The 16,726-nt window shown below is 42.9% G+C and overlaps 1 protein-coding gene across 1 annotated transcript in view; it reads left to right on the top strand.

Annotated features, from left to right (window-relative positions):
• Positions 1-1,805: 1,805 nt before the first annotated feature.
• LOC101877838 (uncharacterized) overlaps positions 1,806-16,726 on the top strand; it is a 164,816-nt gene continuing 149,895 nt past the window's right edge. Inside the window, exons 1-2 of the mRNA XM_031049439.2 lie at positions 1,806-1,879; positions 1,946-2,212. Coding sequence (XP_030905299.2) covers positions 1,806-1,879; positions 1,946-2,212 — 341 coding nt within the window. The remainder of the gene's footprint in view (positions 1,880-1,945; positions 2,213-16,726) is intronic.

Raw genomic sequence — 16,726 nt, 5'->3', positions numbered from 1 at the left:
AGGCAGATTTTGTTAGAAAGACCATCATATTGTGTCCAGTTTAGGGTTGTTGTAGAGTGTGGCTGAGAGGAATGTGCAGTGCTGTATATAATCAACAAGCATTCATATCTTCCCAGTTTTGAAGATCACATCTTAATTAGACGCCAGAAATGCTTACAGGACAGCAAGCTGCTGGGCTGTGCTTCCCTTCTCAAGAAGAAAGAAAACTTTTTAAGGGTGGCTGTTCTTCTCAAATGAGTTTAATGCTTGAAGACCTTTTGAATCAGTGAAGACACAAACTAGACTTAAAGATGGAGGGAGTCAGTAGAAGCTTTTCTTCAGCTGTTGAAATGCAGGCTGTAATTTCCAAATTACCTTGTTTACCTTAAATATGTGCAGGTGGTAATGGTTTGTAAGGACCTAAAGAGAATCCAAGGGCCAAGTTTAAAATTAATTTTGAAACAGCTTTGCCATTTAGTGAAGTTAATTCTAACAGACAATAGAGGTATAATGATTTTTCTCTTTTTAATTGTTGCAGCTGTTCTACATAAAAAGCCCTGTGACTGCCTCTACATGTACACTGAGATGCTGGCATGTGTATTCATGTTTTTGTAGCTATATGTTGTCCCTTCTAATGTAAAGCTTGTACAGAGGGCTTGCTCAGCATCTTTTAAAAAGGAGCTTCTGTAAAGTTAATCAGCAAAAGCTTCTGTAGGACCTTTGTAAAGTTTTACTTGGCACATTCTTCAGAGCCTGAAGGATTCTATGTACAGTTTAGCCTCAAAACAGTGAAGTAGGACACTTGAATCTTCATTTTGCAGACTTGCAGAAACTGAAATACAGAGGTTTGTTACTTGTACTGTAACAGCTGTAGAGAGCATAAAGTTTTGGAGCCTTTAGTCTTAAGCCTATGATCTACTGGTTGAAAAACTTGTGCTTTTACAGGGGTATTTCAACAAGCATTTTAGAGCTTTCAAATACACACTACAATGAGCATCTTTGAAATACTACTTGTCAGCCAGGACTTTCCCCTTGAATGGTGATGCTATGAAACCTAATGTTTCAGTTCTTGTTTACTATTTTACTTGTCTAAATCTAAACAGCTCCTTAAGTACATTTAGGTGGGGAATCTTTCATTTTGGTTGGTTAGTTTGTTTTTTTGTTTGTTTGGTTTGTTTTTTTTCCCCCTAGTTTGTTTAAGGTTTTTAGGGGTGTGTGTGGGGGGTGACTTTGTGGGGTTTTGTGGGGATATTTCGTTTGGTTTTATTTTGTTGGTTTGTTAGTTTGATTTGGGTTTTTTTGGGTTTTTTTTTTTGTTTGTTTTTCTTAAAGAAAATACAGGTATTCTTTGAGAAGCAGTGCTTTGATTACTTCAAAGAGGATGTGCTCCATGAGGATGTGGTACATATTCAAACCTTCACAGCTCAGAAGAGATCAGTTTTAGGGCTGGTATTCCAGAATGTCTTGTACTGCTGATTTAAAAAACATAGAAAATCTAGGATTCTTCAGTATTCCTCATATTTACTTGCCTGTTTGTGATGCTCCGTGAGAGACAAGAAATAGCATGTGAAAGGAAAAGGGGGCAAGAAGACTGATGCTGCCTGGAAGGACAGCAAATGAAGAAAAACACACTAAAAATTTCAGGTGGCTCCGGAGGAAGGTTGCAGATATTCCCTTTGGGGAGATGCTCTCTGGGGGTGCGAGCAGCTGCCTCCGCGAGTGGCCGAGGCCACCCAGGAGATGGTGCTGTTGAACCAGGGAAGCGACATAGCCCTGACCCAGAAGCATCTTTCAATGCGGTCCTCCCTGTTTTCCATCTGTGTTGCATGTTATTCATTGGGGTTCTCGTTTCCTTTTGGGAGAAGGTGTCAGTGTTGAACCCGGCGCGTATCGCGGTCTGGTACGTAATGCTGCTCCCAGACAGACAGCCCTACGCCCTCAATGGAGATGACGCTGGTGCCTGAAGGCGATATTTTTCCCGCGGACTGCGTGGCTGGTGGGATGGTAATGCCGAGGAGGGGAGCAGCTCCACAGCTCACTGCCCTCACCCGAGCAACCGCCTGAGGAGCACCGCGACAAAGCCAGGCGTTACCCCGGTCCCTGCTGCATCGCTGCGAAGGGTGGGAGCAGCGCACCTACCCGCTGCGGGGGCTCCTCAGGGACCCACCGCTTGCCAGCTTCCCTCCACCATCCTCTGCAGTGGCCTGTTCCCACGTACACGTGTCTGGGAAAGGTAAGCGCAAGGGTGGCTCTGTTGCTCCACGTGAGGACTCGAGCGGGGCCGAGCATGGGGTGCAATGCTGTTTTGCCTCTGGTGTACAGCAGGTGCGGAGTGTGCAGAGAACAGGTGCTGCAAGCACATGGTGGGGTGTGCGGCTCTGGGTACCCTTGCTCTGTGTCCCAGGCCACAGGGCACCCACCTCCCTCCTGTGCCCGTGGGCCACAGTAAGCATATGGGGCTGCAGCCAGCTCCAAATGGGAAAATTTGAGGTGGCAAAGGGGAATTTGGGATTCTTTCAGTCTGGGGTGGCCCAGCAAAGCAAGAGGTCAGATGGCTGTGGTGATGTTTTCTGTTGGTTTACTGTCTTACTAGCATCCTCTGATTAGGTTCAGAGGCTTCAAATCTGCCCACAAATCTGCCCAGGAGGAGCTGGAACAGGTCAGCAGGTGTCCCAGAGGTGGCTGTAGCAGCATAAAGTCACCAGACCAGGGATTTGCAGAACACTTCGTGGAAGAGCTCAGGAAAGGCCTTTTCCCCGTTTGTAGAAAGGCTTATGTCTCTTGGTGTTTCGGCATGCATAAACAGACAGTGACTGTGGTTTTATATGTGATATAAATTGCCAGCTCTAATTCCCCAAGTCTTCTACCTGAGCTGTTTTCTATCTGAACAGGTATTACCAAAATTAGGTCTTTATACATTCAGGCACAAGGCAGAAAGCGAGCCTACTGCAGGTATTTGGGTGGCTTACAAGGCCTTGTGAAGTGCAGCCACGGTTCTGCTACGAAGCCATTTTGGGTTAGTTGCACCTAGCTCTGTGATTGAAGTGGGTGAAGTGGTTGGTGAGGAGAAGGCCAAACCATATGTGATGTGGACCCACCGGGGGGGCCAGTGGTGTAAAGATTTGAGGATTACGTCTGTTGTGCTGCATTTCATTACACCTCTTCCTAAATCATTAGCAATGAATCAGTGGCCAGAGTTAGGCTGATTTCTTTTTTTTTTTTTTGTGGGTTCCCTCTCCCCTCCCCAAATACTTGCAAACAATCATAGAATCATAGAACACCAGGTTGGAAAGGACCTCAAGGATCATCTGGTCCAACCTTTCTTGGCAGAGCTTCACCTAGACAAGATGGCCCAGCACTCTGCCCAGCTGAATCTTGAAAGTGCCCAATGCTGAGGAATCCACCTCTTCCCTGGGGAGATGATTCCAATGGATGACTGTTCTCATAGTGAATTTTTTTTCCTCTGGTGTCCAACTGGTATCTCCCCATTGGTAACTTGTGCCCATCACCCCTCATCTTTTCCATGCGACTCCTTGTAAAACGGGGGTCTCTGTCTGCTTTGTAGCCATCCTTTAAATACTGGAACATGATGATAAGGCCTCCCTGAGCCTTCTTGTGTCCATGCTGAATGAACCCAGCTCTCTCAGCCTTTCCTCGTTATGACAGGCTTCCCAGTCCTCTGACCATCCCTGTGACCCTTCAACCCTGTTCAGCCTGTCTACACCTTTTTTTTGTATAGCAAGGACCAAAACTGAACACAGTATTCCAGGTGTGGTAATTAGGTGTGTCAGCAGCAGGAAACCAGAAGAAAGTACAGAAGAAGTTCCTAACCATTTAGGAAGGAGCGTAACAGAAGTAAAGTAGCTTGAAGCAAGCCTGTTCTGCAGAAAAACTGTCAAATTTTAGGGCTGGAGCTGTGTCACTCAAGCCCAGGCCCCAACAGTGAGTGCTGTTTGGAGGAGATGTTTCAGGGCTCAGGCTGTGGCTTTAACTCAGTCATAATGGTCCTGCACATATCTGTCTCAGAAAGATAAGCTCTTTCTGTGTATGGAAGGCAAGTCTCAGGAGGCATGAGACAGTCTGTTTTAGGGACAGTCTTGCACTGAAATTTTGGACAATATCAAGTGGTAAGGATCAGCACAATTACTCAAGGCTCTGAGATCTCTCTCCTTTGCAGTCCTTTCTGAGTCAAGAACCCTGCCCCAGCAAGTATGAGAGTATGTGCTGTCTTCTCTCCCAATGCCTGGTGGCAGGGTTCTTCATTTGAGATGGGCAGTGTTGGCTTGACCTCCCTTGCATTCAGCCCTTCCATGTCTAGCAAGCAAGTATTATCATCACTACACTGTTGCAGAAAAGCAGCTTCCATCACCAGGTTGTTACTGATATGTATTACACGTTCCGGGTTTGTCAGCTACTGCCTAGCTTCTGCTTTTGTCAAGTCCAAAGCAGGGGGCATGTGACGTTTTTTTCCAGCCTGGGCCAGAGCCGTAAGTATACCTTTTTAATGTGCCTAAATCCTGATATCCTGATTTTTGGTTCTTAATGTTAAGCAAATTGCAGGAAGAAATTAAGGACAAGATTGCATCTGAAGCTGATAGCAGATGTATTAATGTAATATGGTCCAGTATGGTCGTGGGAAATAAAATACAGAAAATTGTTCTGAAGTTCAAATTTTGGACATCTGGGCTTTAGTCACATTGAGAGGGTTAGTCAAGAAAGCTCTTAAGGAAAGAGTGCAGGAAAAACAATCCTTAAGGATGCCATGAATTCTACTTAAGAACAGTAATAGAGTCTGGAGGATATGTATGTTGCTAGTAAAAATATTACTAGGCAAGCAAACAGGATACCAGTACAACTGAATGGCAGGGCTAGAGGTTTTTTTGGTCAAATGGGAATCCTGCAAGTTTGAAAATCTAACCTTAGCTTTCCAATACATTGGTTTATTAATTAGCATAAAGACTAGATGAAAGGGAAATTAAAAGCAAATACAGTGGGCTGCAAACAGCTAATGGTGTAAAATAAGAATGTTTCGGGTTTGTCAGGCAGAAGAGTAAGAATAATTAATTTGGTAGTTCAGAAACTGGATCATTAAAGGCAGAAATTAAAGATAAAGGCATTGCTAAGAATTCAAATTATTTCTTTGCATCACTCTTCAGCATAAAGAATATCAGAGCAATACCTACTGGGACTTGCTCTTTTCTGGTAATCAAGATGTGTTGGAAGAAGAGCTGGTACAAATCAATAATTTAAAAAGCAGCAAATCAGCAGGTCCAGATGGTACATTGAAAAGTTCTGAAGGAGCTTAGTATGAAATAACTGATCTGCAGCAAAAATATGCCTTCCTTAATTAAAAACAGCTATTTCATTGGAGAAGTGGAGGGTAGCAATTGTACCCAAAGTTAGAAACAGAATTAAGATAATTTGAGGATAAGCACACTCTTACCTAGGCATACATTTCTGCTTTATAAGTGGTTGAAAACAGAATGTAAAGTAGGAAAAAAGCAAACAAACCAACAACAACAAAAAAGGGAAGATGATATCGTGATAGTATCTAAAGACCAAGAAAAGTCATTAATCAGTTGTAACTCAAACTGGGCCAGTCTTGTCATGAACAAAGAAGCAACCACTTTAATTTAGATAAATCTCAAAGGACCTTTAGCTTATGTAGGATCAAAGAGAAGGGAGCTTGATGCATAACTCTTGGCTGATGTGACTGTGCCAGCCTGTATGTCCAAAAAGCCCTGACCAACCTTCATATCTCGATGCTGCATCAATCCCATGACTTGTTCCTGCTCTGTGATGGTGTTATCCCACCTATGTGACACCAGCCCCTGCTTCCACCTGTCCTGGAAGGTGAGAAACCAAGAAAGGGCATGAATGATCTGTTTCCAGCCTCTGAGAGAGGTGGGACTCAGGTTGTTTCTGTGTGTCTGTTAGGCTTAAGAGTCTGTAGAGATTAATGTTGTTAAAAAAGCTGACAGACTACTTTTAAATCTGAAGTCCTACAGAGGATGTAAAGGCTGTTCTGGGGAACTGCAGGAGAGCAGAAACTACCAGTTGAGGAGCATCATTAGTAGCTGTGGTAGGGATCTAGAGATATTAACCAAAATGTAGAGACCCTCTAACCTGTTACGTAAAGCCAGGAGCTGGCTGGCTGAGTCCTCTTTGCCACTATCAGTGTCACACACTAGAGGCATGCATCCTACTATTTAAATAAAAATTATTTTGAATTAGATATGTAACAGAAGGAATTTGGTACCAGGGAAACAGAAAATTAACATGGCAAAGAATGTAACTTCAGAAGAAGAAAGAAGAGGGAATATATTAATTCCCCCTCCAATGCCAATGCAGGAATTAATTAGATACAGTTTCAATGTCAATATCGTTTCAATGTCCCAGTGTTTTTACAGTGAGTACTCTGGATGAGCTGAGAGGAAAATGTCATAAAAATCCATACCCTTACCTTTAACATTTTTTTTTCTATTATAATTTTACGCAAATTGGGATTATTTGTGGCCTCTTCAGTGTGTTCTTTGTTCCCATGTGCTGCCTCAAAGGTGCACACCTGCTTCCATGCTGCCAGTGAAGGCTGACAAATTGCCCATGATACCAGGGGAAAAAAAGGATGATTCTGTAGACCAGTTTTAAAACAAAGACTTGTACAAATAATTTGTGCCCAGGCTTATTCTTTAGTAAAAATTTGCAGTTTTCCTCAGCTTTAGCCAGTGATTCTTTTATAGACAGACAACAGAACTGCTACCTCCTTGTTTCCACTTCTTTATCCTTTGTTTTTCCCTGTCATTCCTTCTCCATTTCTTCTAATCTCTGTTTCCATATGTTCTACCCTCATTCCCAGGATCTCCCCTTCCTTGCCTCCCTTTTCCAAGTCGGTGATACTCCTCTATATTTGCTCCTGCCTCCTCATAGCATTGTCAACTCACAGCTGTACTGACTCTGGTGCCCAGCCAAAGTTAATTATGCCAGCAAACTAATTAGAAGGCATAGGATGTTATGCCTCACTCTTGAAGTCTGTGCATCTCAACATTTCTGTGTGCTCTGCTGGTTAGAAAATGCTGATTTAAAGTAACATTAAATGATAAAAACTAAAAAAAAAAATTTAAAGGCTTCTGTAATAACCCTTCTGATTTTCTTTCTGCTTGGTGCAGTACAATTATTTCCATATCAGTAAGCTCCAGCATATAGCACTTCTAATGTTCCATTAGGTACTTGGTAGGGAACAGCATCAGCCACAAGATGCCAGGAGAATCACTATATATATGGGTGATAAACTGGACTATACATTTTAGAAAGACTGTGTTTCACATTTTCCCTTAGATTTTCTATGCAGTCACAGAAGGAAAGAAAAAACAGTGCAGAGGTGCCCAGGACACTTTTAAATTAGCTGATTTATTTCTAAGGTGTGAAATTAGTTCAGCCATAGAAGCAATGGAACAAAGTAGCATGGCTGATTCACTCAGCTCCCTAGTAGTCCCGAGGGTCTCACTGTTCAGCTTTTTCAGTTCTCTTTTTCTACTAGTTTCCCCTCTCTAATGCTGTGGGATGCTGTGGCTCATGTCATACAGTAATTCAGCTGCTTGACATGCCAATTTGATGATACACAGACTTACAGGCTTTTCCAGAAGCAAGAGCTACAGTAGCATTGTATTGCTAACAGTTCAGGGTTAGTAGGCTTGGGTCCTTCCTTTTCATTTATGAAAACACCCGTAACTGTCAAAGTTCAAGAGAGCTAAGACCATACAAAATACTTGAACCACTTGTACATCAATGCCATCATCAAATCACAGAATAAAAGAATGATTTGGGTTGTAAGGGACCTTAAAGATCAACTAGCTTGAAGCTCCACTAAGCTAGGTTGCTCAAAGCCCTGTCCAACCAGGACTTGAATGCTTCCAGGGATGGGATATCTACAACTTCTCTGGAAAACCCATTCTGGTGTCTTGCCACCCTCACAGTAAAGGATTTCTTCCTAATGTCTAACTGTCGTGGTTTAAAACCAATCTGCATGGCTTGTTCACTAACACCCCCCCTCCTTGCTTTCCCAACTCCTGGAGAGTTAGGAAAAAGAATCCAAAGAATGTAGCTCCCACGGGTTAAGATAAGAACAGTTTAATAATTAAGGTATAACACAAATCACTACTGCTACTACTACTACAAATAATAATGATAAAGGAAATAACAAGTGAAGAGAATACAACATTTAACCAGCCACTGACCCATAACTCACCCCACCCTGCCTGACGGAGCACCCACCGATACCTCCTCCATCCCCCAGGGTCCTCGCCCTTAAGGGTAACTCCCGGTTACATCCTGGGCATGACGTGCTGTGGTATGGAATATCTCTTTGGCTAGCCTGGGTCAGGTGTCCTATCTCTCCTTCCTCCCGGCCTCCCCTCCTCCCTGGCAGAGCATGAGGCTCAGAAAGTCCTTGGACAAACCAAACATTTGAGCAGTAACTCAAAACATAGGTGCTATCAGCACCGTTCCCAGGCTGAAAGTCAAAACACAGCACTGCACCAGCTACCAAGAAGGAGAAAAAATGACTGCTACTGCTGAACCCAGGACACTAATTTAAGTCTATCCTCTTTCAGTTTAAAGCTGTTATCCCTTGCCCTTGTAAAAGTCCCTCTCCAGATTTCTCCTCTCCAGGCTGAACAAGCTCAGCTCTCTCAGCTTGTCTTCACAGGAGAGGTGCTCCAGCTCTCTGAGCATCTTCATGTCCTTCCTCTGGACTCTGGACTCGCTCCAACATGTCCACATCCCTCTTATGTTGAAGGCCCCAGAGCTGTATGCAACACTGCAGGTGGAGTCTCGTGAGAGTGGAGCAGAGGGGGAGAATCCCCTTCTTCAACCTGCTGGCCATGCTCTTTGTGATGCAGACCAGCATATGGCTGGGTTTCTGACAGTTCTGTGACACCGCCAGGTCATATTGAGTTTGTTTCTTTAAAACTGCTTTCTCTAAGTCTCAGGCCAACATGGGGTGATCTTGTTAATTCTACACGAGCAGAATAGTGGACAGCTGACATCTCTTTCCATACCCAAAAGTGCTTTGGTCTGGATAACACAATAAGATGTTGGTAATGGTTGCCTAGAGCAATTCTAAAAAACATTTTATTCCTCATGAAGACAATGATATTTTTCCTTCTCAGCAGTAGGACTATAGAGTGCGAAACAGAGATTATAGGCACAGTCCTGTGGAAAAACTTTGTGTTAATTATCTGTAGCATCTTGTGAACTCTTCTAAGTTATCCAAGCTGTGAATGTTTGGCTGGGCTCCAGCTGGCAGAAAAATAGGTGTGTGTTTTCTGATCATCCTGCCAGAATAAGGCAAAGTGTAACTATGCAGTTTGTGACTGTTTTTCTCTCATACACCCTCCCCCACACCCCTGCCTGCTAAAGGTGGGGTCTTTGAGTTGATGGACAAGTTATTTTTCATTTTTACGTCAGAAAAACCCCAAACCAAGAGTGGGAGTTGAAACTTCATACCTTATGTCTAGGAGAAACTGTTATACAGCTTTCTATTTGGAGAAGGTAAAGAAGAAAGAAAATTAAAACTTTTTTTTTTTTTTTTTCTCACAAGCGGTGTATTATTTTTTCTGGGCAGTTATGGTGAGTTTATTTTCCAGAACTGTGAAGTGCAGCTGGAACTTCAGGTCCCTGGTCACTTTGAAAATAATGACCAGGGTTTCCAAATACAGAGAAAAGTCCATGGTGGTTTATGTAGAAATTCTGGCAGTGAGGGGGAAATAGAGGCTCCATTTTTCAGAGGAACCTTCTTATGCAAGAACCTCAGGAATTATAAATACTGAAACCTTGCTGTTTAAAGTCCTTTCCACTTTGAAGTAAGTTGAATTAATAGAAATATAGAATAGTTAGGGTTGGAAAGGACCTTAAGATCATCAAGTTCCAACGCCCCTGCCATGGGCAGGGACACCTCACACTAAACCATGTCACCCAAGGCTCTGTCCAACCTGGTCTTGTACACTACCAGGGATGGAACATTCACAACCTCCCTGGGCAACCCATTCCAGTGCCACACCACCATCAAGGTAAAGAATTTCTTCCTTATATCCAATCTAAACTTCCCCTGTTTAAGTTTTAACCCATTACCCCTTGTCCTATCACTACAGTTCCTAATGAAGAGTCCATCCCCAGCATCCCTGTAGGCCCCCTTCAGGTACTGGAAGGTTGGTATGAGGTCTCCATACAGCCTTCTTTTCTCCAGGTTGAACAGCCCCAACTTTCCCAGGTTGTCTTCGTATGGGAGGTGCTCCAGTCCCCTAATCATCCTCGTGGCCCTCTTCTGAACTTGTTCCAACAGTTCCATGTCCTTTTTATGTTGAGGACACCAGAACTGCACACAATACTCCAGGTGAGGTCTCACGAGAGCAGAGCAGAGGGGCAGGATCACCTCCTTCTACCTGCTGCTCACGTTCCTTTTGATGCAGCCCAGGATAAGGTTGCCTTTCTGGGCTGTGAGCAAACGCTGCTTTCTCATCTTCATTTTGTTAACAATCAACACCCCCAAGTCCTCCGCAGGGCTGCTCTGAATCTCTTCTTTGCCCAATCTGTAGCGGTGCCTGGGATTGCTTCAACCCAGGTGTAGGACCATGCACTTGTCATGGTTAAACTTCATAAGGTTGGCATCAGCCCACCTCATAAGACTGTCAAGGTCCCTCTGGATGGCATTCCTTCCCTCCAGTGTATCAACAGAACCACACAGCTTGGTGTCATCAGCAAACTTGCTAAGGGCGCACTCATTCCCACTGTCCGTATCACTGACAAAGACGTTGAACAAGACCGGACTCAACACCAATCCCTGAGGGTCACCACTCACTACTGGTCTTCAGCTGGACATTGAGCTATTGATCACAACTCTTTGCATTCGGCCATCCAGCCAATACTTTATCCACCAAGTGGTCCACCTGTCAAATTGATGAATTCCACCAGGAAGTGCAGGAAGTTCTGCACAAACCGAGTCGAAAGAATGTAACTCCCATGGGGTGAGGTAAGAGCAGTCCAGTAACTAAGGTATAGCACAAACCACTACTGCTACCAGCAGTAATAATAATGATAAGGGGACTAACCAGGAAAGAGAATACAGCCGCTCACCACTCACTGACTGATACCCAGTCCGACCCGAGCAGCAATCTCGGCCTTCCAGGTAACTGCCCCCACTTTATATACTGGGCGTGAAGTGCTGTGGTATCGAATACCCCTTTGGCTAGTTTGGGTCAGGTGTCCTGTTTGCTTCCTCCCAGCTTCTTGTGGCCCTTCTCACTGGCAGAGCATGAGAGACTGAAAAATCCTTGATCAGAGTAAACATTACTTAGCAACAACTAAATACATTGGTGTTATCAGCGCTGTCCTCAGGCTAAAGTCAAAAACACAGCACTGCACCAGCTACTAAGAAGGAGAAAAATAACTACTACAGTTGAACTCAGGACACCATGCTATGCTGCCATCTTGCTTTTTCAGTCTGTATTTCTCCATTTAGATCTTCTGAAAATAATTTCACCCTATTCTGGCATTCAGAGCATTCCCAGTGAGTTCTGGAGACCAGTTTCTGGGGACTTACTTGAGTTGGAGGTCACATCCTGGAGAATGGAGGTATAAAACTGTAATTGGTTTCTTCAGAGTTTATTTTCTCCTCCTATTATTTGACCAGAGATGAGCGATTCACTCACTTAACTTTAGATTGGCTCATGAGATTGAAGAGCCTGTACTTGCACTCATATTTTAAGCATCTCCTACCATTCCTTTATAAACAGGCAGTTGAATGATAATAGATTTGAACTCAAAGTACTTCTTTTCTTTAGTAAATTGAAGGGTAGCTGAAAGCATGCAAAGTTTGGTGTAGCTGTTAAGAAAGTGATTTACTGTTTTTCAAAACAGACTGCTGATTTTGTTGATATGCCCCACTGGAGCTCAACAAATGTGTATTGCTTTTATTACCATGAGGATACAAGCTGGTACAATTCTGATGAAATTCAAAGAGGCACTTGTGTTCTCTCCTGATTGTTATTAGGGCAGAGCAAACTGTTCAGGAGGAGGCTCTGAACTCTTACATCAGTTTGTGTGGGCCATGGTGATGATGCCAGGACAGGCATCTTGAGATTCTTCAGGCTTCGCTGCTGACTGCTGCAGGTGTTTCCTTCAGGGCTCAGATTCTGTTTCCCATTACGTCAATGAATTAACCTATTTTTTTTTTTTATCAGTGAACTAACACTGATTAACCCACTGAGTAGGGTTTGTTCTTGAGCATGTTTCTGCAGTGACCTGACCAGTGACAAGTGAACAGAGATGCTAGGTTTGTTTGTATTGTCTCCGTGTCCTTCTCGGGAAAATGGGCTACATATGGTGGGGCACGCAGGCTAAAAAGCACTAAGCTGTGGTGCTGCTGGGTCACAATTGGCATGTAAAATCTGGGTAGGTTTTAACATGACACCTAGGCAAACATCTGCATGGAGGTACCTGCATGTGAAACAGCTGTCTGTGCTCTGATCATAGTGATGGTCAGTCACTATTGCCAGAGGGAATCCAGAGTGGTGTGCAAGCACCGGGGACTTATTCCAATTGCTTAAATTTAGGTATCTGGTGCTATTTATGATGCCCTGGATGAAGGGAGACATTCAGAGAGCTGAAGATTTGACACAGAACTTTTTCTGTTCTGAAGTGGCAATTACAGGCACCTCCAGCTCTCAGTTTACAAAATCAAACCTACCTGTTTGTTTGAGGGTAGGCTGAGTTGCAATCTGGACACATCATTCACATGTAGACACACGGATGGAGGCATTTTCATCTCCACCTCAATCCAGCCCCTAAAGATACAGGTCTGGCTCCTGAAGAAATTTAGAGTTAAATATTTGTGTAAAGAGCTCCAGAGGGCAATGTATTCAATCTTCTTTTAAATAACAATTATAGGATGAGATGAATTGCCTTCTGAACGTGCCTTTCACCAAACTGACTACAGAGAGACACTAAGCATATTAACTGTTTAACTTTCAGGTTAAGAAAGTGAAAAACTTCCCACCTTTTACTTCAGATGTAATCCTTTTAACTCCACTGACCCAGAAATAGAGTTCTTCAGTTAGCTGTAGGAAAGGTTGTACAGGAGACCTGGTAATGATATTCTGAACCTCAGGAGCATCTTGAATGTGTCTGAACTTTGCAAAATGAAATTGATTTAAAGATAGTTAGAATTGAGCTAAGCATAAGCTAAAGGCTTACTGTTTTCCCTTCTCCAGATAAAACTTCACACCTCTGCAGCCCTCAAAAAATGGTGAAAACAAGAACACTTTCTAATTCTATTACCCTAAACAGTTTCAGCTTTCACCACCTGGGTGGTGGTTTATTATCTCCCCACACTATTTTTCTCCTTTTTGAAAGATGAAAACACTACAGTTTCACTATGGTTGGTCTGGGAGACATACAAACCATGAGGGCTGCTGTGGGATTGATGGGGAAGTTTAGTGTGGGAGTAATGACATTTTCAAATTAAAGCTGGCTGACCCAGATGCTCTTTATAGATATGTCTCATTTGGAAGATCATGTGAATTATATGGTCAAAGTTTTAAAAGGAGGTGGGAGGGGAAAAACTGGGGCAACTGAAAAAGTGCAGCAGTAATGAATGTCTGAAAAGTGCCATAGGGACTGGGCTGTTTAAATCCACAATTAACTGATCACCCTGGAGATGTGGGGAAGTGGAAATCATTGTAGAAAAGTAAATGCTAAATCTTAAATGGGTGTAGGTTGAGGTAACTCCAGTGGGATTAATTTTACTTACACCAGTGAGAAAACAACTTTCACCAGTGTGGGCTGATGGCTCTGGTGGGATGGTGATAGTGTCACCTTGATATATCATTAAACAATATTATTTTGTCTCCATAATTGTCCAGAATGTAACATTCTACAGTTGCTTTGATTAGTTCCAGTTGCTTTTAGTTCAGCTTTTTATCTGTATAGAGATGGTAAGAATGACTGGAACTTTAAACAGAGTACACTTTTATTCTTGATTTACATATACACAGAAAAATGCACATTTACTTATCAAGTAGACTGCATAGAGCTAATGGGATGAAAGAGCCAGGGGGATACTGGCAGCTAACAGTTCCCCCATAGTCACTGTTCTGTGCTTAGGTCCATACAGAGGGGCGTATGTATCTGTATGGGCTTCTAAGGAGACCAATCAAAAACATAACACTGACATTCTGCTGTCTGTATTCCTGTGGTGCCATGTTAATAAAGATCCTAAATGATCTTACAAGTTGTAATGAAAAGAGGGTCACAACCATTATGATGCCAGGAACAGTGCCAGGCTGCTGAAATCCATTAGGGAATTTGCACAGGAGCTTTCTGGCAAAATAAAGAACAGAATTGAGATTCCTGGGTCTTGGCTCTACACCACAAAGACAACAGTCTCTGTAGCAGTTACCTAGGCAGTCCAGGATTTCTTCTACATGTGCTGGCTGTTGTAGTCAAGAGTTCTGTCTGAAGCTGTTATCAAGGTTTTCACTTTGCAAACAAACTATAATGCCATAGAATGTTAGAATTATTTGGGTTGGAAGATCATCTAGTTCTAACCCCCCTGGTATGAGCAGGGACACCTTCCACTAGATCAGGTTGCTCAAAGCCCCATCCAACCTGGCCTTGATGGTCTGGAGATCTGCTAGGTTGATAGGGTATGATTGCAGCATAAGCCCATAAGCGAACTTCTCTCATCTGGGACCACTGAGCTACAGAGCTTGTGTCCTGTTGAGGAAAACTCTCCTGTAGGATGCCATGTGCTGTTAGGAAGTAACCTGGCACCAAGTGGTCAGCCACATGTGGTGATGGGCCAGGCTGTGTTCCCTCGCTCTGACTTATTATCACAGACTGGAGCTTGGAATAGAGCAGAGCTTATTGATAGCTCCCTGTACTCCCGAGGGGAACAGCTAGGAGGGAGTCCCATCCTAGGGAAACTGATGAGTACTTCCAGAGGGAAGGCAGCAGGGATACTTTCAGCATCCTGAAGTAGGAGAAAACATAACCAGGTTGTGCAGCATAGCTGAAAATGTGATACTTCTAATGAATCTGTACCAACCATTTTACTTCTCCCCCTCCATATCTGTGCTTCCCTAATCTCAGGCCTCTGTACATCTTTCTTTCTTTGAACCAGCACTAAAATCTCTTACTTGAAAATTTCCATAGGTGGAATTGGATTAAAATAGGCCAAAAAAAAGGGGGGTGGGGGGAAACTCTGCCTTCACATCCACTTTTACTGCTTCTTATAATTCTTTGAATTGATTTTTACCATCCTTTCACTCCCCCACATTCTGTCACAGCTTTCATATATCAGCACAAAGCTTAAGCAACCTCATCAATCAGTCATCCTACCTCAGGGCAGCAGGTGCCTTAGCAGGCACTATTTGCTGGAAAGAGAGATTTCACTGTGGCTAGGTTGGTCAGAAGAGCAGTTGATGTTGGCAGTGGAATTAGAGGAAAATCATGATCCCATGCACAGTGGGTGTAGCTAGTGGCTAACTCTGTCACTAGAAAACATCACTTCTCTTTTGGAATAATAGATCTGGCACTGAACCCACCTTCACTGTTAATTTGGATCATGACAGGAAAATGAACTCTCCCATATAGAAGACTCTGCTTGTCCTCCACTTACGTAAGTCAGAGCTTCAGCTTCTGGGCTCTCACTGAATGCCTCCTTTTCTTTGTACTCTTCCAGCTCATTTGATAGAGTTTTGTGAGTCAGTTTTGGGTTAGTTTTTAAAATTATTATTTTTCTTTAAGATTTTTTTTTTAAGAACCAATGTCTTAATTACACAAACACTTGGTGAAGAGGAAGGCTCATATCAAAACGTTTAAGCCTTAGGTTCAATTTGGTTGAATGCCTGAAATTTTGCTCTGAACCGGTGGCAGTCTTTGAATTTATAAATACTAATATCCACCTGAGATACTGGTCCAAATGAAGAACAAGTCTTTTATTCTATTCAGGTTCTTCATCTCTGCTTATCACCATAGCAAATTAGCACTTTTCAAGCAACAAGTGGCACTTACTCTTTCTTCCCAGCAGTTTTGGTGAGAGCAGCCAAGGTCTGTCCATTCAGGCCAAGGAAAAAAAAGGTCTGATATTTTTGAGGACACTTTTAAAATCTAATACAAATTATCCTTATTGGGGAATTTGTCCACTCTTGGCTGGCCCAAGTTAATGAAATATGGGGTGCAGGTTCAGCATCTTTTCTATATCCCAAAGCTGTGGAGTGACAGAGAGTGTCCATAACAAAGTGTTTAGCACTGAAGCCAGTGCCCAGGGGTGAGCGATCAAATCAGATAAATTAGAGTCTGAAAACAGCTGAAGGCATGAAAATAAGACAGTAATAATAATTTAGTTATTATGAAATTGTAGGACTTTAAATGTTCTTACATTTAAAAATCAGGAATTTATGTTTTCTTGCTGTCAGAGTAAATAAACATTGCAGGATTTAGAACCGACACTGAACAGATAAGGGAAACGTGGATTTGGAATTGGATATGTAGATGATGGATTTGGGAATTTTCAGCTTATGTTAAGGCTGAAAATGTCACCAACGCAGGCCATTTTGTGCTATTTGGAGATTTCTGTTTCCAGGTTTCAGTTTTCAGATGTCAAGGAAGACAGACAAGATGTTACCTTTCTGACTCCCATGCAAACATAGTCTGAGCACAGAAGGGTGTCCAGCAATATTTTGGTCCGAAG

The sequence above is a fragment of the Melopsittacus undulatus genome, chromosome 4 (assembly GCF_012275295.1).
Source record: "Melopsittacus undulatus isolate bMelUnd1 chromosome 4, bMelUnd1.mat.Z, whole genome shotgun sequence".
NCBI classification, from domain to species: Eukaryota; Metazoa; Chordata; class Aves; order Psittaciformes; family Psittaculidae; genus Melopsittacus; species Melopsittacus undulatus.
This window is presented reverse-complemented; position numbering and strand designations above follow the sequence as displayed.